At 40.6% G+C, this 14257-nt stretch overlaps 1 protein-coding gene across 4 annotated transcripts in view; it reads right to left on the bottom strand.

Moving 5' to 3' along the window:
- carmil3 (capping protein regulator and myosin 1 linker 3) overlaps positions 1-14257 on the bottom strand; it is a 59015-nt gene extending 44758 nt beyond the window's left edge. For 3 of the 4 annotated variants that reach the window (XM_017473166.3, XM_047156665.2, XM_047156663.2), the window contains exons 1-2: positions 13925-14252; positions 12231-12325 (exon numbers count right to left, since the gene is read on the bottom strand). In XM_017473166.3, coding sequence (XP_017328655.1) covers positions 12231-12325; positions 13925-13982 — 153 coding nt within the window. In that variant the 5' untranslated portion in view covers positions 13983-14252. Of the gene's footprint in view, positions 1-12230; positions 12326-13924 lie in introns of all 4 variants that reach the window. The other variant, XR_006982789.1, reaches the window with a different exon arrangement.

The raw sequence follows: 14257 nt of genomic DNA, 5'->3' as shown, positions 1-14257 counted from the left end.
TTTCAACTCTATCAAATCATACACCGATTAGCATAAGTCTAAACTTCTGCAGTCAACCCCCCTTCCCTCCTCTCCCCCCCGTTCCTCCTTTCCCTTTCTCCACACAAGCGTCCTTCTGCTTCCTTCTTCTATTCATTCTGAAAGACGCCATGTTTTTTTTATTATTATTATATTCTTCTATTGATCTTTCCTCTGCAGCGTCACACTTTTCCTAAGCCTGATGCTCTTCTTTTCCGTTTTTTTTCTCTCCCTTCTACGTTTCATCTTCATAGATGTAAGGAGCAAAGTGAAAAATATTTCTTATGGCAGAAAAATCCCTGAAATGCAGGAATGCAGCTCGGCACAAGCCTCGAATTTGAAACATTCATTAGATCTGAAAAGATATAATATTTTAGCTAGGACACTACTGTTAGCAAGTGCTATACAAATAAAACCGAATTATCTGAAGATATTATTTACAGGAATGTTTAAATGTTTAGATTCAGTCTTTTATAGTGCTTTGTGTTTTATATTTTGAGTGACGATATGTGTGCATCACTATAAACTTTACTTATAGGCTACTCATAGATATTTTCAGCTGCTCGTTTGTCTATACCGAGGCTTTACTAGGCAAAAATACCTACATATACTCTATAGTATATACTTGATAGACCATTACCAGTTTGTTAGAGTTACAAAAGAAATCGTGCAATATGGTGCCCCACAAGTTCCTGTATTGTTCCCCGGGTATATCCTTGAACATGTAACTCACAAACATATTGTTGCCATTCATGTCCATACTGATTATACATAATTATATATAATTATCTCTTTGGCAACATTCAGCAGTACAGCTGTGCAGAATAAGAGACTGTGTAATACATAAAATTCTGGATAAATAGAGATTCCTTTCTCTGAAATTCAGGTAAAACTGAAATACTGGCATGGGGTTCCAGTTCTGCCCATGATGAGCTGGATATGATGACAGTTCTGTGAAACCCGAACTACAATTAAGAGCCTCTGTGTAATCCTAGAAGCTTTGAAACATAACCAAAATAAGAATTTACAGGATATTGCGAAACAGAAACATGCATAACTTTAAAGGCCGCTTTCCGTCCCCTGGCAATTTACACCCACCAGCCAGCTCGCTCCTATCCGGCTAACACTAATCCTCAGAGAGCGTATCTTTTCAAACTGCTGCTCATGCTGCATCACCGTGCAGAATAACACATTTAGAGGGAAGTGCTATCTGCCGTCTTCTGCATACATGACTTCGCAGCTGTCCGGGAGTGACTAGTGTCTTTGTTAATTACCAGAGGAGTATTGGTTCCTCCCCATAGATGGCATTGTCAGGATTTGAACTTGGGATTCGGAGTCCCCCTTAAATGGGGGCTTTTTAACCCTCACTGCATTAATTATTACATTTTCATTTTAAAAAAAGAAGCTTTTATGGATTTTTATTACTTGAATTAATAAAAATTCAAGTAATTGATGCCATATGGCAACACAACGCAGTAAAGGGTTAAATACACTTTAACTAGTAACACCTCTAGTAGAATGTACAGGGGAAACATTTTACATTTACATTTTTGTAAAGAAACAAACAAAAATCATCACGTGTACCTTTGTAAGCAGACACTGAAAAATTACCTCTAAAAAATCAATACTATAAAAATTCAGATTTAATCATCCATGCAGCTATACATAGTCTTCTCACTGATCACCTTTCTCTTTTTACAACCCCAATTCCAAAAAAGTTGGGACGCTGAATAAAATGTAAAAACAGAGTGCAAGGATTTGCAAATTTCATAAACCCATATGTTATTCACAATAGAACATACAGATATGTAGAAAAAAAACACATCAAATGTTTAAACTGAGTAAATGTGCCATTTTAAGAAAAAAAGAAGGTCATTTTGAATTTGATGGCCACAACATGTCTCAAAAAAGTTGGGACAGGGGCAACAAAAGGCTGGAAAAGTAAGTGTTACTAAAAAGAAACAGTTGGAGGAACATTTTGCAACTAATGAGGTTAATTGGCAACAGGTCAGTAAGATGATTGGGTATAAAAAGAGTATCTTAGAGAGTCTTTCAGAAGTTAAGATGGGATGGAATCTGGATGGAAGCGTATGTTGCTCTAAAATCTGTATATACCTTTCAGCATTGATGGTGCTTTTCCAGATGTGCAAGCTGCCCATTCCATAGGCACTAATGCACCACCATACCATCAGAGATGCAGGCTTTTGAGCTGAGTGCTGATAAAAAGCTGGATGTTCAGTCTCCTCTTTAGTTTAGAGGATGCAGCGTCCATGGTTTCCAAAAAGAATTTCAAATTTGGATTCGTCTGACCACAGAACAGTTTTCCATTTTGCCTCAGTCCATTTTAAATGAGCTTTGACCCAGACAAGACAGTGGTGTTTCTGGATCATGTTCACATATGGCGTCTTATTTGCATGATGGAGCTTTAACCAGCATTTGTGGATGGCACGGTGAACTGTGTTCACAGACAATGAGTTCTGGTCGTGTTTCTGAGCCCATGCAGTGATTTCCATTACAGAATCATGAATGTTTATAATGCAGTGCCGCCTGAGGGCCCGAAGATCAGACGCATGCAGTATTGATTTTCATCCTCATTCTCTGAATCTTTTGATGATATTATGTACTGTAGATCATGAGATATTCATAGTCTTCGCAATTTTACATTGAGGAACATTATTCTGAAATTGTTCCACAAATTGTAGACACAGTTTTTCGTAGATTGGTGAACCTCTGCCCATCTTTACTTCTGGGAGACTCTGCCTCTCTAAGATACTCTTTTTATACCCAATCGTCTTACTGACCTGTTCTCAATTAACCTCCAGCTGTTTCTTTTGTTGTCCCCGTCCCAACTTTTTTGAGACGTGTTGTGGCCATCAAATTCAATATTCCCTAATTTTTTTCTTAAAATGGTACATTTATTCAGTTTAAACATTTGATATGTTTTCTATGTTCTATTGTGAATAACATATGGGTTTATGAGATCTGCAACTCATTGCATTCTCTTTTTATTTACATTTATTTAAATTTAACACAGCATCCCAACTTTTTTCGAATTGGGGTTGTATTTCTTCTCTGCCTTGTTCATTTCCTCCTGCCATTTTGTGTTCTGCTCTGTTATTTCCAGCTCCTCAAGTCCTCCATCTAATGATTCAGTAATGGCTCCCTGGCGAGAGAAGAAGCCACATGATGGAGATACTAGGAATCCGGTTAATAAAGACTTCAACTTTCCCTTCTCTTTCTTTTACTTGTTCTGTCTATTCATCTGCTTGTCGTTGCATGATCACGGGATGGAGAGACTGGATGAAAAAAATGGGTGTGTAAGTCTCACCGATGAATCCTATCAGAGAACACCAAAAGACTAAAACGCTCTCCAAAATGCAAATGAGATTTTCAGTCTTGTCTTTGACAGATCGAAAAAAAAATAAATACTGGAAGATAGAAGAAAACTGCCTCAGAAAACCTAAGCGCCTAAACAGATACATTAATTATTAACGTGCCACGCTCTGTTGAAGTGATGTAGTGCTGTAGATCTGTACACAGCTGCAAAAAAAACAAGAGCACAAAGAGCATTGATGTGTAGCAACTGCAGTTGATTGCATAGAAATGTATGCAGGGCAAAATCAAGTAATTTAATAATTTTGCAATATTGGAATTTGCAAATGTATTGTCCAGGGAAATCATAATACAATCTTAAATATAGATAAATTGAGCTAATATTTGTCATTACAAGATTATTATACAACAAACAGAAGATTGTTTAGATTTTTCCTAGCATTGTTCTCACTTGAAGCAAAAAAAACCTTGAAATTAGCTTAAAAAATAAAATAATAATAATAATAATAATAATAATAATAATGATAATAATGATAATAATAATAAAGAAGAAGAAGAAGATAATTTGCACTCCCCAAAACCATTTAATTCCCAAGTGGATAATCTTATCTGGATACTGTAGATTTGAACCTAAAAACTGCTTCTGAAATCATAAACACTGTCCGGTGCTCGTCACAGAACTCCTCTTCACAATATTCTCATATTCAACCTTTCGACACACTTAGTACTGCTCTACAACTGTATGTTCAATCTTTTTTTAATGTAGAACAATCATTATTACAAAATTAGATAGGTTATTTCACAATATTATCCCTTTTTGTGTTGAAAACCAAAACATACCAATAACAATAAAAACAACAAAACTAATGAAAACACAAGTAGAGGTGGGGTAAATGATCATACATACAAACACCTGAATATACCACCACAAGCCATGAAGATGCAGTTGGGGGTTTATTATATTTTGAACTAGCTAATAAGCAAGCAAAGGCTAAACTATCCAGTTGTTTAAATTAAACCGAGACCATTGACCTTTTGATACCCCAAAAATTTCTAAAGCAAGTCAAATGTCAATACAATTCAGACACATCAACTATCGCATCTGTCTTCAATATTAGGAAATATTTCAGAGGGCCGGGGCTTGGAAAAATTAATTCTGTGTAGCGCACCCACCCACCATTGCTCTTCAAAAAGTTCTCCCGGCTCACACTCCAACACTCTTTTCATTTTATAAAGAGAACGATCATCTAGACCTAAAAGACGTATATAAATTCTTGCAAATTTGTGACTTGTGGTAAGGAGTAAATTTCAGAAACTCTTCTCATACTTGTATCGGGGCTAGAGGTCATCAGGAAACAGAGTAGCAGAGTGATGTCTAATCTGCGAAAACCTAAACAAACGGGATTCTGACAGATCCAATTCAGAAGATAGCAGTACATAGCTACAAAAAGTGCCATTTTTATACAAGTCTTGAAAACATCTTAAGCCTTTTGCATGCTGCTGCTTAAAAACAGGATCAGTAAGAGATGGGGAAACATATGACTCACCAGTAATGGCATTAATGTTGAAGTAGAAGTCAGTTTAAAATGTCGCATGAACTGGCACCATATCCGAAGGGTAGATACACTGTTCTACAACTGTAGAATGAAATGATTTATAATTGGCTATCCAGTTTCACCCAAAAGAGAATTGGTTCAATCTGGAATTGGGTTCCACTTAAGGTTTCTTTCTCATGCTGTATCAAGGGATTTTTCCTTTCCACTGGCTTACTAATTAAGAATCGAAATATACATCTGAATTTCTTGTTATCTGTATTAATACTGTTAAAAGCACTATACAAATCAAACTGAATTGAATTCACCTATATTCAAGATATTTGTACTTGCTGAGAACTGACCAGAATGCAGTTTGTTGATCTCAGCCTTCAAACAGGATCCTAAAAGGTTTCGCTCACTGAGGAAGCTATCGAAAATGTATAGAGAGACAGAGAGAAAGAGAAAGCAATAGATAGACTCTTGTGATAGGGCTTAATGCCCCATATCATGGGCAAAGAGCTTTCAGTATTGACCTGTAAATCACTGTGCCATGACGAATTGCTGACTTCAAAGGAAGATCCAGAGACAGAGAGAAAGAAATAATGAATGAGAGGAAGACGGGTGACTTAGACAGAAGGTGCAAGTGTAGAGCAGCATGAGACATGAGGTCCTTAGCTGTCTACAGTTCAAAGACAGAATTCAAATGATGCAAAAAAAAAAAACTTGCAAGAGACTACCTGACCTGGTCAGAGTTCAGAAACCTAAAATCTCTCTCTTTCTCTCTCTCCCTATTTGCCACTTGCCTCAGGACCTAAACTGAGCTTGCCTATCAATTACTCTAAGGTTTTCATCCACCTGTTTCAATTCAAATTGAAATTTTTATATAGGACCACCTGAAAAGAGACACCATATGTCTACCACAACTATACAATTAATGCTTGGTCGAGCTGGACAAAGCTTATCAATGTAGAGAACATGTAGGAGACATTGATGGAGGGTGAAAAAAAATCCCATTTTTATATTCTTTAGTTTGAGCATGTGAACTCCCTCTTCAAATCAGACCACAAGTTTTCAACAGGGCTCGAATTCAAAGCCTCATTGATTTTGTGGTCTGTGTGTGCATTTGCATGAATGTCATAGATATGGGGCAATTATCTTGCTGAAAGATCCATCTACACCCAAGTCTTATCCTCCTGGCAGAAGCAACCAGGTTTTGGGCTTAAATATCCTGGCACTTAGCAGAATTCATGACACTATCAAGGCAATCAGACCCTATTTCACTGATCAGGCCACAAGACTACTAATCCAGGCTCTTGTTATCACAAAACTGGACTACTGCAACGCACTACTCTCAGGCCACCCAGCCAGCTCCACCAAACCCCGTCAGATAATTGAGAATGCAGCAGCACGCCTTGTTTTCAACCAACCCAAAAAGACCCATGTCACACCCCTGCATGCATAAAATTCAAGGCCTTGATGCTCACGTTCCACCGCACAACCTGCGATCAGTTAATGACCGTCACCTGGTAGCTCAAACTCAGCAAGGCATGAGGTCCATTTCCAGAACCTTCAAAATGCCTATCCCCCAGTGATGGTATGAACTCCCAACCTCAATCCAGGCAGCACAATCCGTCACAATCTTCAAAAAATGGATAAAAACCCAACCTCTTTTCACTAAGAATGGACTTGGGTCCTACAGCTCTACATAAACCTAGATTAAAACCTTAAGATACAAAGGTATATTTTACTACAATAAAGCTGCAAATACTTAAAGTTCATGAACAGCATTGTTCGCATTGTTTGTGTGCCTTATATCACAACATCAAAGAACATGTGAATTTGGTAGCCATGGTTCAGCTTGTCTGATATTAATATTTAGTGGTCACAGCACACAGCATTTCAACTAGGTCTGTTTGTTCAGGTCAAGCAGCACATGCTTTATTTGACTGTATCACTGTGTTACTCCAATGAGGCTAATAGATTTAATGTCTGCATAAGGAGATTAGATCTGCCTGGTCAATTTGAACTAAACCGCAATGACCTGAATCAAAAATGAACCGAACTGAGCAAAAGAAAGGGACTGAGAGGCAATGCAGAATAAAAAGCCAAAAAAGATCAAAATCACACTGTTCACAGCTGCCACCAAGCCTCTAGGATAGGGATGGGGACAAGACACACGGCCATTGCGATGACAAGGAGCCTAGAGGGACACATCACATCACACTGTGCCCGCATAACCTTTCTGCTCCTATGCTTTCTCTTTCTGTCTTATACACTCCAGGGGTCACAGCTGCTGCATCAGAACTGTCTCAACAGGAATTAACTTCCCACCCCTTACCGCTGCTTTCATTCCAAAGCTGATCAAATCCGATAGCTACCCTTACGTTCAAACAAAGCTATATACGTGCCTGAAATGTTTACAACCCCCCTGTCTTCTAATGACCAAACGACCTGACCTGCCTATCAGTACTAATGTTTCCATTCCACCTCTTTTTGTGAAAATTAGTGCATAAGACAACCTGAATGCAAATATCAGAATTTTTTCGAGGGGCGATGGTGAATCCCTTTATTAAGGTGGAAAGATTTCAAACAAACAAAAAAAAAACCCTCAGTGGCTATATCTAAAACAGCATACTACCATACTTATTCGTATAACAAATTAGTATGCCACAGTATGCTAACAAATGTTCATTTACTATTTACAGTTGCTTAAGTATCACCCACCTTGAACTTTTCCACACTTTGTAGAGTTACAACCTGGAATTGAAATGTACTAAACTTTTTTAGCATTTGATTTACACAATATGTACAAAATATTTTGTTTATTGTAACACAAAGGAGATGATTAAATAAAAAAAGCAGAGAATTGTTGTATTCACTGTAGGATTGCCCTGTATTTGGCTCCATCCCTCTTCCTATTAACCCTGACAAGTTTCCTAGTTCCTGCTGATAAAAAGTATCCTCCCAGCATGACACTACCACCACTATGCTTTGCTGTGGGAATGGTGTTCTTAAGGTGATAAACCAGTCTGCCAAACGTAGCGCTTTGTGCCAAGGTCAAAAAGTTCTTTTTTTGATCTCATTTTTCCCTGTTTACTGAGATCAGGGTTCCCACTCTAAGACAAATGTAAACTTCCATGACTTTTCCCTGACCAAAATCTTGAATTTCTGTGACCTACTGTATGAAGAATGGTACATTGTACTGCCTGGGTACTAAGCAGAAAAAAACTATTTTAGCCCATTAAATCTGTAAGCTCAATTTCCTGGTTAACAGATATTTTCAGTGCAAAACTTAGTTTTCATTGCTTAAAAAGAACATATACTTATCTCATGACTAGTCTTTACACCTCATAAACAAAATGGTCCTAATAAAACAAAATATATTTCTTTAATGGAAATAAAATCAGTGTATTTACAAATGCCGTAAACAAAAAAAAAGAAAAAATACTTATAATATATATATATATATATATATATATATATATATATATATATATATATATATATATATATATATAGATAGATAGAGAGAGAGAGAGAGAGAGAGAGAGAGAGAGAGAGAGAGAGAGAGAGAGAGTATATCACTTTAGCTAATACGTTTGAAAAATTTACAAACAAAATTCCCTGATATTCCCTGACTTTAAGCCCAAAATGATAAAATTCCCTGAGTTTCCATTACTGGAATAGGCTTTATTAAAATTCCATGACATTCCAGAAATTCCATGACCTATGGGAACCCTGTGAGGTCCCAACATGCCTTTTGGCAAACTCCAAACAGAAATATATATGGCCTGTTTTAATAATAACACAGCATAGTTGTTGTCCTGTGAACAGCTTCACTTATCTGAGCTGTAACTCTCTCCAGCACAAGGTAGCATGTTCCAAGTTGTAACAATACAAAATGTGGAAAGGTTCAAGTAGGTGAATACTTATGCAGGGCACTGTAGTATGGTAGTTTTGGTAACAGTTCATGACTGCGTTCACCTGGCATTTATTTACATATATCATGAGGTTTTGCCATTTACATTTGCATCATTTAAGTGACGTGCACAATAATGCCCAATACACTGAGAACGTATCTGTTACGACACAGGGAGGAGAGGCGGGAGGCAGGTGCAGATCAACGTCTTTAATTTAAACGTAAATCAATAACCAAGAAAAACGCTGGACAATGCCCCCAGCGGGACTGGAATGCTGGACGACGCCCTCAGCGGGACTAGAACGTTGGACGACGCCCCCAGCAGGACCGGAGCTTGGAGGGACGTCCTCAGCGGGGCTGGACAAATGGACAGCCCCCTCGGCAGGGCTGGACAACGGGACAGCCCCATCGGCAGGGGTGGACGACGGGACAGTTTCCTCAACGTGCGGGAGCTCCACAGCTGAGACCTCCCCGTAGGCCTCAAGCTGTAGCTCTGAGGTCGCCATGTTGACCTCAGACGGGGGCCCAGAGGTTGCCATATTAACCTCGGGCTGGAGCTCCACAGCTGAGACCTCCCCGTAGGTCTCAAGCCGGAGCTCAGAGGCTGCCAAGTTGACCTCAGACGATGGCCCAGAGGTTGCCATGTTAACCTCGGGCTGGGGCTCCACAGATGAGACCTCCCCGTAGGTCTCAAGCTGGAGCTCTGAGTCCGCCAAGTTGACCTCAGACGGAGGCCCAGAGGTTGCCATGTTAACCTCGGGCTGGGGCTCCACAGCAGAGACCTCCCCGTAGGTCTCAAGCTGGAGCTCTGAGGTTGCAGTTACCCCCCCAAAAAAAGTTCTAGGCTAGCCTTCGGTTCTGGACTGGGCAGCGTGGTGTAATACCCCTGCAATGGGAAGCCCCAGGAGTTTGTGTAGTTTGGCTGCCCGCGTAGCGTGGGGTAGTTCTCCGGCCGCGGGGGCGGGGTAACTTGCACGGGTGGCGGCGTGGCGCATGGCCCGGCTGGCTGCAGCGGCTTTAGAAGGCGGTGGAGCTGAGCAATTTCCGCGGTGAGCTGTTTGCTTCCGCATTATGGGCGCAGTATTCTGTTATTACACAGGGAGGAGAGGCGGGAGCAGGTGCTGATCAACGTCTTTATTTTACACGTAAATCAATAACCACGGAAAACGCGGTTTCGACAGGAAAACGAGAAACTGGATGCGAGGCAGGAAACTGAACAGGACATGAAAACAAGACTGCTTAGCATACTAACGCATTCACCTTTCACTTACTTATTAACGGATAATACTGCTCGTCGTGCACAGCAAAACAAGGGTTTTAAATAACCAACTTAATCAAACTAAAATACAGACACCAGGAGTAAATTAAGAGTCTCGTCCACGCGCGCTCTGCAGCAATCTTTGCGCTTCGATGCCGCAGCGCCATCTGCCAGCGGGAGCGTAACAGTATCGTTTGGAATATTGTCCCAACCTTACAATCAAAACTAGAGCAGCACCTAGGCTACAACACGGACGTATCTAAGACATCTTAAAAAGAAATGTAATTCTTATATATCCCCTTTTATGTACTTGTTTCAACAGGATTACTAAGCTATGTATACGGCTTATTGAGAAATAAATTATTTTGTAAAATGACAAGAACTGTCCAGATTTGGAAACGTCCACATTCCATTTTTCAATATCTGTATATAAAGGTTTATTTCATTTGAATTTCTGCCAGCTTTCTGGTCCATTTACTGCGTTAAACTTTACAAGGCAGGGCCTAGGGGGCAGAACAAGAGTAAAAAAAGGAAAAACTTCTAGAACATGATATCTGCCTTAGCATGTACCTCCAGTGCCAATGTTTTGGTTAAGGGGATAATTGTATTCTATTCTTTTTGCTTTCTTATATAACTATTTCTTTAATTAGGGTAAGAACAGACTTATGGGACAACTTGGCCTTGGCAGAAATGCTCTTCGCAGCAATTTTGGGGTGAATCTCTGTGCAACAAAGCAGAAAATGTTAGCGCAAGAGGGCTGTCACACCACTAACTGTAGCAATCACAACCTCTAATTGAGCTGTTATAAGATGTGAAAGTGTGGGATGAGACACCGGAGGAAAAGAATAAGAGAAGGAATTAGATAAATAATTGAAGGGGGAAAGAGACAAGGCAGCAATCATAACCACCAAGTCCCCCTACATATTTCCTTCATATCTTAATATATCCATCTCCTTTTCTTTGTTTCCTTCTTTCCCTTACTATTCTCAGAGGTGTGCCAGTTGGCTAAAAATCCTCTGCCCTCATGCACTTCCTTTCTGGCACCAATCCACTGCGTTGGCACCAAGTGTGTAGGAAAGGAATATGTGATTGTTTTGACCACGTGTGGATATTGTGGGGAAAAAACATGCTTTTTTTAAATTCTTTTTTTTATTTTTATTTTTTTATAAACTGTTTTCTTTTGGTTACTGAGGTTAAGGTTAGAGTTAGATTTACATGTAGCATGGCATTAATTAGCCGCATTAACAATTACGTCAGTGAAAGGTCCTCATAAGAAGTAAGGCAAAGGCATATGTACGGGTGTGTGTGTGTGTTTGAGAGTGTGTGTGTGTGTCTTTCAGACCAAATTTTTCAGTGTGACCTGGAGCCCTGTGTTGACATCTCCACTACACATGTGTCTCTCACACAGACTTCCCCTTGGAGACAAGGAGAAAGGGTGCCAGACAGAGTGGAACGCCCACATCAAACAGACTCTGTGTGTGTGTGTGTGTGTGTGTGTGTGTGTGTGTGTGTGTGTGTGTGTGTGCTAAAGAAATGCACTAAACCAAAATTTCCCTTTGCATTAAACAGAAAAAACACCTAATTTCTGAGAATGCAAACCTGAAATTTAAGTAATGGAAAACAGGGAAGAAGAAGTGCAAAGTGTATAGAGGAAAACGAAATGAGACGGGGCGAACGAGACAGGGACGAGACAGTTGATGAAAAGAATGAGTAATAGAGAGAACCATGTAGGGAAAGTGCGTAAATTAAGCTGGACAAACAGTAACAAAAGACAAGAACGAATACGAAAGAGGGTAAGAAACAAAAGAATGTATGACGGTTCAGTTTAAACTGACAAAGATGATCACTCATCAATAATGTACTGTGTGTGTATACTTTGCGTGTGCCAACAGAAAAATGGCATAAAAATTGGCTGCACATTCTGAGATGCTTTTCTGCTCAGCACGGATGTAAAGAGTGGTGTCATGTGGGCTGACATGAAGCAGTGTTAATGTTACCACCGCAAAGTTTTTTTTTTTTTTTTTTAATGGTGGTTTATTTCTTACATAAACCATGATTTGGGTAATTAGCATGACATTAAAATTCAACATGCCTAAATAAGTATAATGACTGGAAGTAAAGTACTCTTTGGCATTGGTTAAAGAGTGCAATTAATATAATAACCTACCAAAACCCTGTCTTCTGATTTCCCATTCTTGCTTTCCACTTTGATGGCTTGTGCAAACCTGACAGACGGTTTGTCAATCACGCTCTTGATGCTCTCTGTGAATAAGAGAAACCTTATGTTAACAACAAGACAGCATGTTTAAAAACCCTCCCGCTCTCTGTTTCGGAATATTCTTTGTGCTACAAAACTGCTTTACATCCACAGAGACACACTCCCACACACTTCACACACCTATTACTCCTCGGATATAAAGACCTAAATGCAGTAGGATGATTCACACTGCATGAGACCAGGCTGCAAATATACAGTATCTTTGAAAAGGTGAGGGGGGGGGGGGGGGGGGGGGGGGGGCAGCGTTCATTGAATTAATGTCACATTTAACATACCACTCGCTTGTATTCACAGTCAGTGATGCGTTCCGGTGCGGCGGGAAAACGGATGGGGGGATAACTAGGACAAGCGGATAATTCATTCGTAATCAACTTTAAAACAGAATTGCTAATTAAAGCTGCCCGTTCTTGTGGACAGCCAGGACATCAGGGCCTGGACCTCGGCATATGTTCACAGAGATGGAGAGCAAGAGAGAGAGAGGGAAAGAGAGATAGAGAGAGAGAGAGATTCGGGGACAGTTTCAAATTCCATTGAGCTCTGGTTACTGTCTGTAAGGAGTCTCTGTGTGGGTTTCCTCTGGATTCTCAGGTTTCCTCCCACCTCCCAAAATCATGCTAGGTGGATTATTTGCACTAAATTGCCCCTTGATGTGAATAAGTCAGCGGGGCAGTGGACTCCCGTGCATCATGCCCAGTATTCCCGGGATAGATTCCGGATCCACCGTGACCCTAACAATAATAAAGCACTTACTCAGGATGAATGAATGGCACTAAACAGAGAGAGAGAGAGAGAGAGAGAGAGAGAGAGAGAGAGAGAGAGAGAGAGAGAGAAAACACTAAGAGCACACCACAGTGTGATGACAGTATTGCTGGTGGAGATTAATTATCACGTTAAGCCTGTCTGAGTGATTAAAACTGAGAAGTCTTCACACTTCCACCACACACTCCATGTACCAATGATGAGTTCACTCTCTCAAGAGTGTGTGTGACTCATAGGTTTGCATGTGATAGGACCAATGCATACCCTGAAGATATCAGAGGATGACCTGCTTCCTCAGATATTACATGCACACGAGCGCGCGCGCACACGCACACGCACACACACACACACACACACACACACACACACACACGTATACACACTCCCCGCCTGCACAACTCCAATTCCAGACACTTCAAAGGAGTGCGCCATCTCGCCCCTTCCCTCTCCCCCTCCCTACAGACACACAAGGCTGGCATGCACATTATTAATGAACCAACACTGCTGATTTGGGTATTTGGTCATATTAGACAGCAAGAACTATATTAGTGTAATGCACTTGATTTAATTTCGTACATTTAATGCATAGTTTCATGCACAAGTACAATGCACAGTGTCCTGCACAGTTCCAACCAATGCACAGTTTAGTCCTCATAATAAACTACTTCACGAGCGTTCACAAAGCTCTAAAAGTCAGTCAAGTTACAGAAGAACGAGCACGAACGTGACTCTAAATCACTGTAACGAAGCCATAGCGACACATCAAAAGAAGTGCATCATGAATTTTTCAGTGCGTCCGGCGCGTGCTTGCGGTAAATAATTACCTGTCATCTCCCGGCTCACGCTCAGAAAGCTCGCCGGTACGCTGTCTTTCGCGGCCATGTTGCGCGCGTGCTGCGCCGGAGGTCCCGCGTGCGTCTCCTCGTCCTTGGGCTAACAAACGGCGCAACCTAGGGCTGCGAGTCAGAGCGTCCGATGCCTGTGATCATATCACATCAAAGACAGAGGAAGCGGATGCAGAGACGAAAAAAGAGTACGGGCATTACCGACTCACTTGACCGAGTCGACTCCTTAGATGTGAATCTGTTTGAGAGTCGAATCGGTGCATGTTTTGATTCGTCCCCACTCAGAGCAGGAAATATCATGTAGGTTACACT

This window comes from Ictalurus punctatus, chromosome 7, assembly GCF_001660625.3.
Source record: "Ictalurus punctatus breed USDA103 chromosome 7, Coco_2.0, whole genome shotgun sequence".
Classification (NCBI taxonomy): domain Eukaryota; kingdom Metazoa; phylum Chordata; class Actinopteri; order Siluriformes; family Ictaluridae; genus Ictalurus; species Ictalurus punctatus.
Note: the sequence above shows the minus strand (reverse complement) of the source record. Positions and strands in the feature narration are given on the sequence as shown.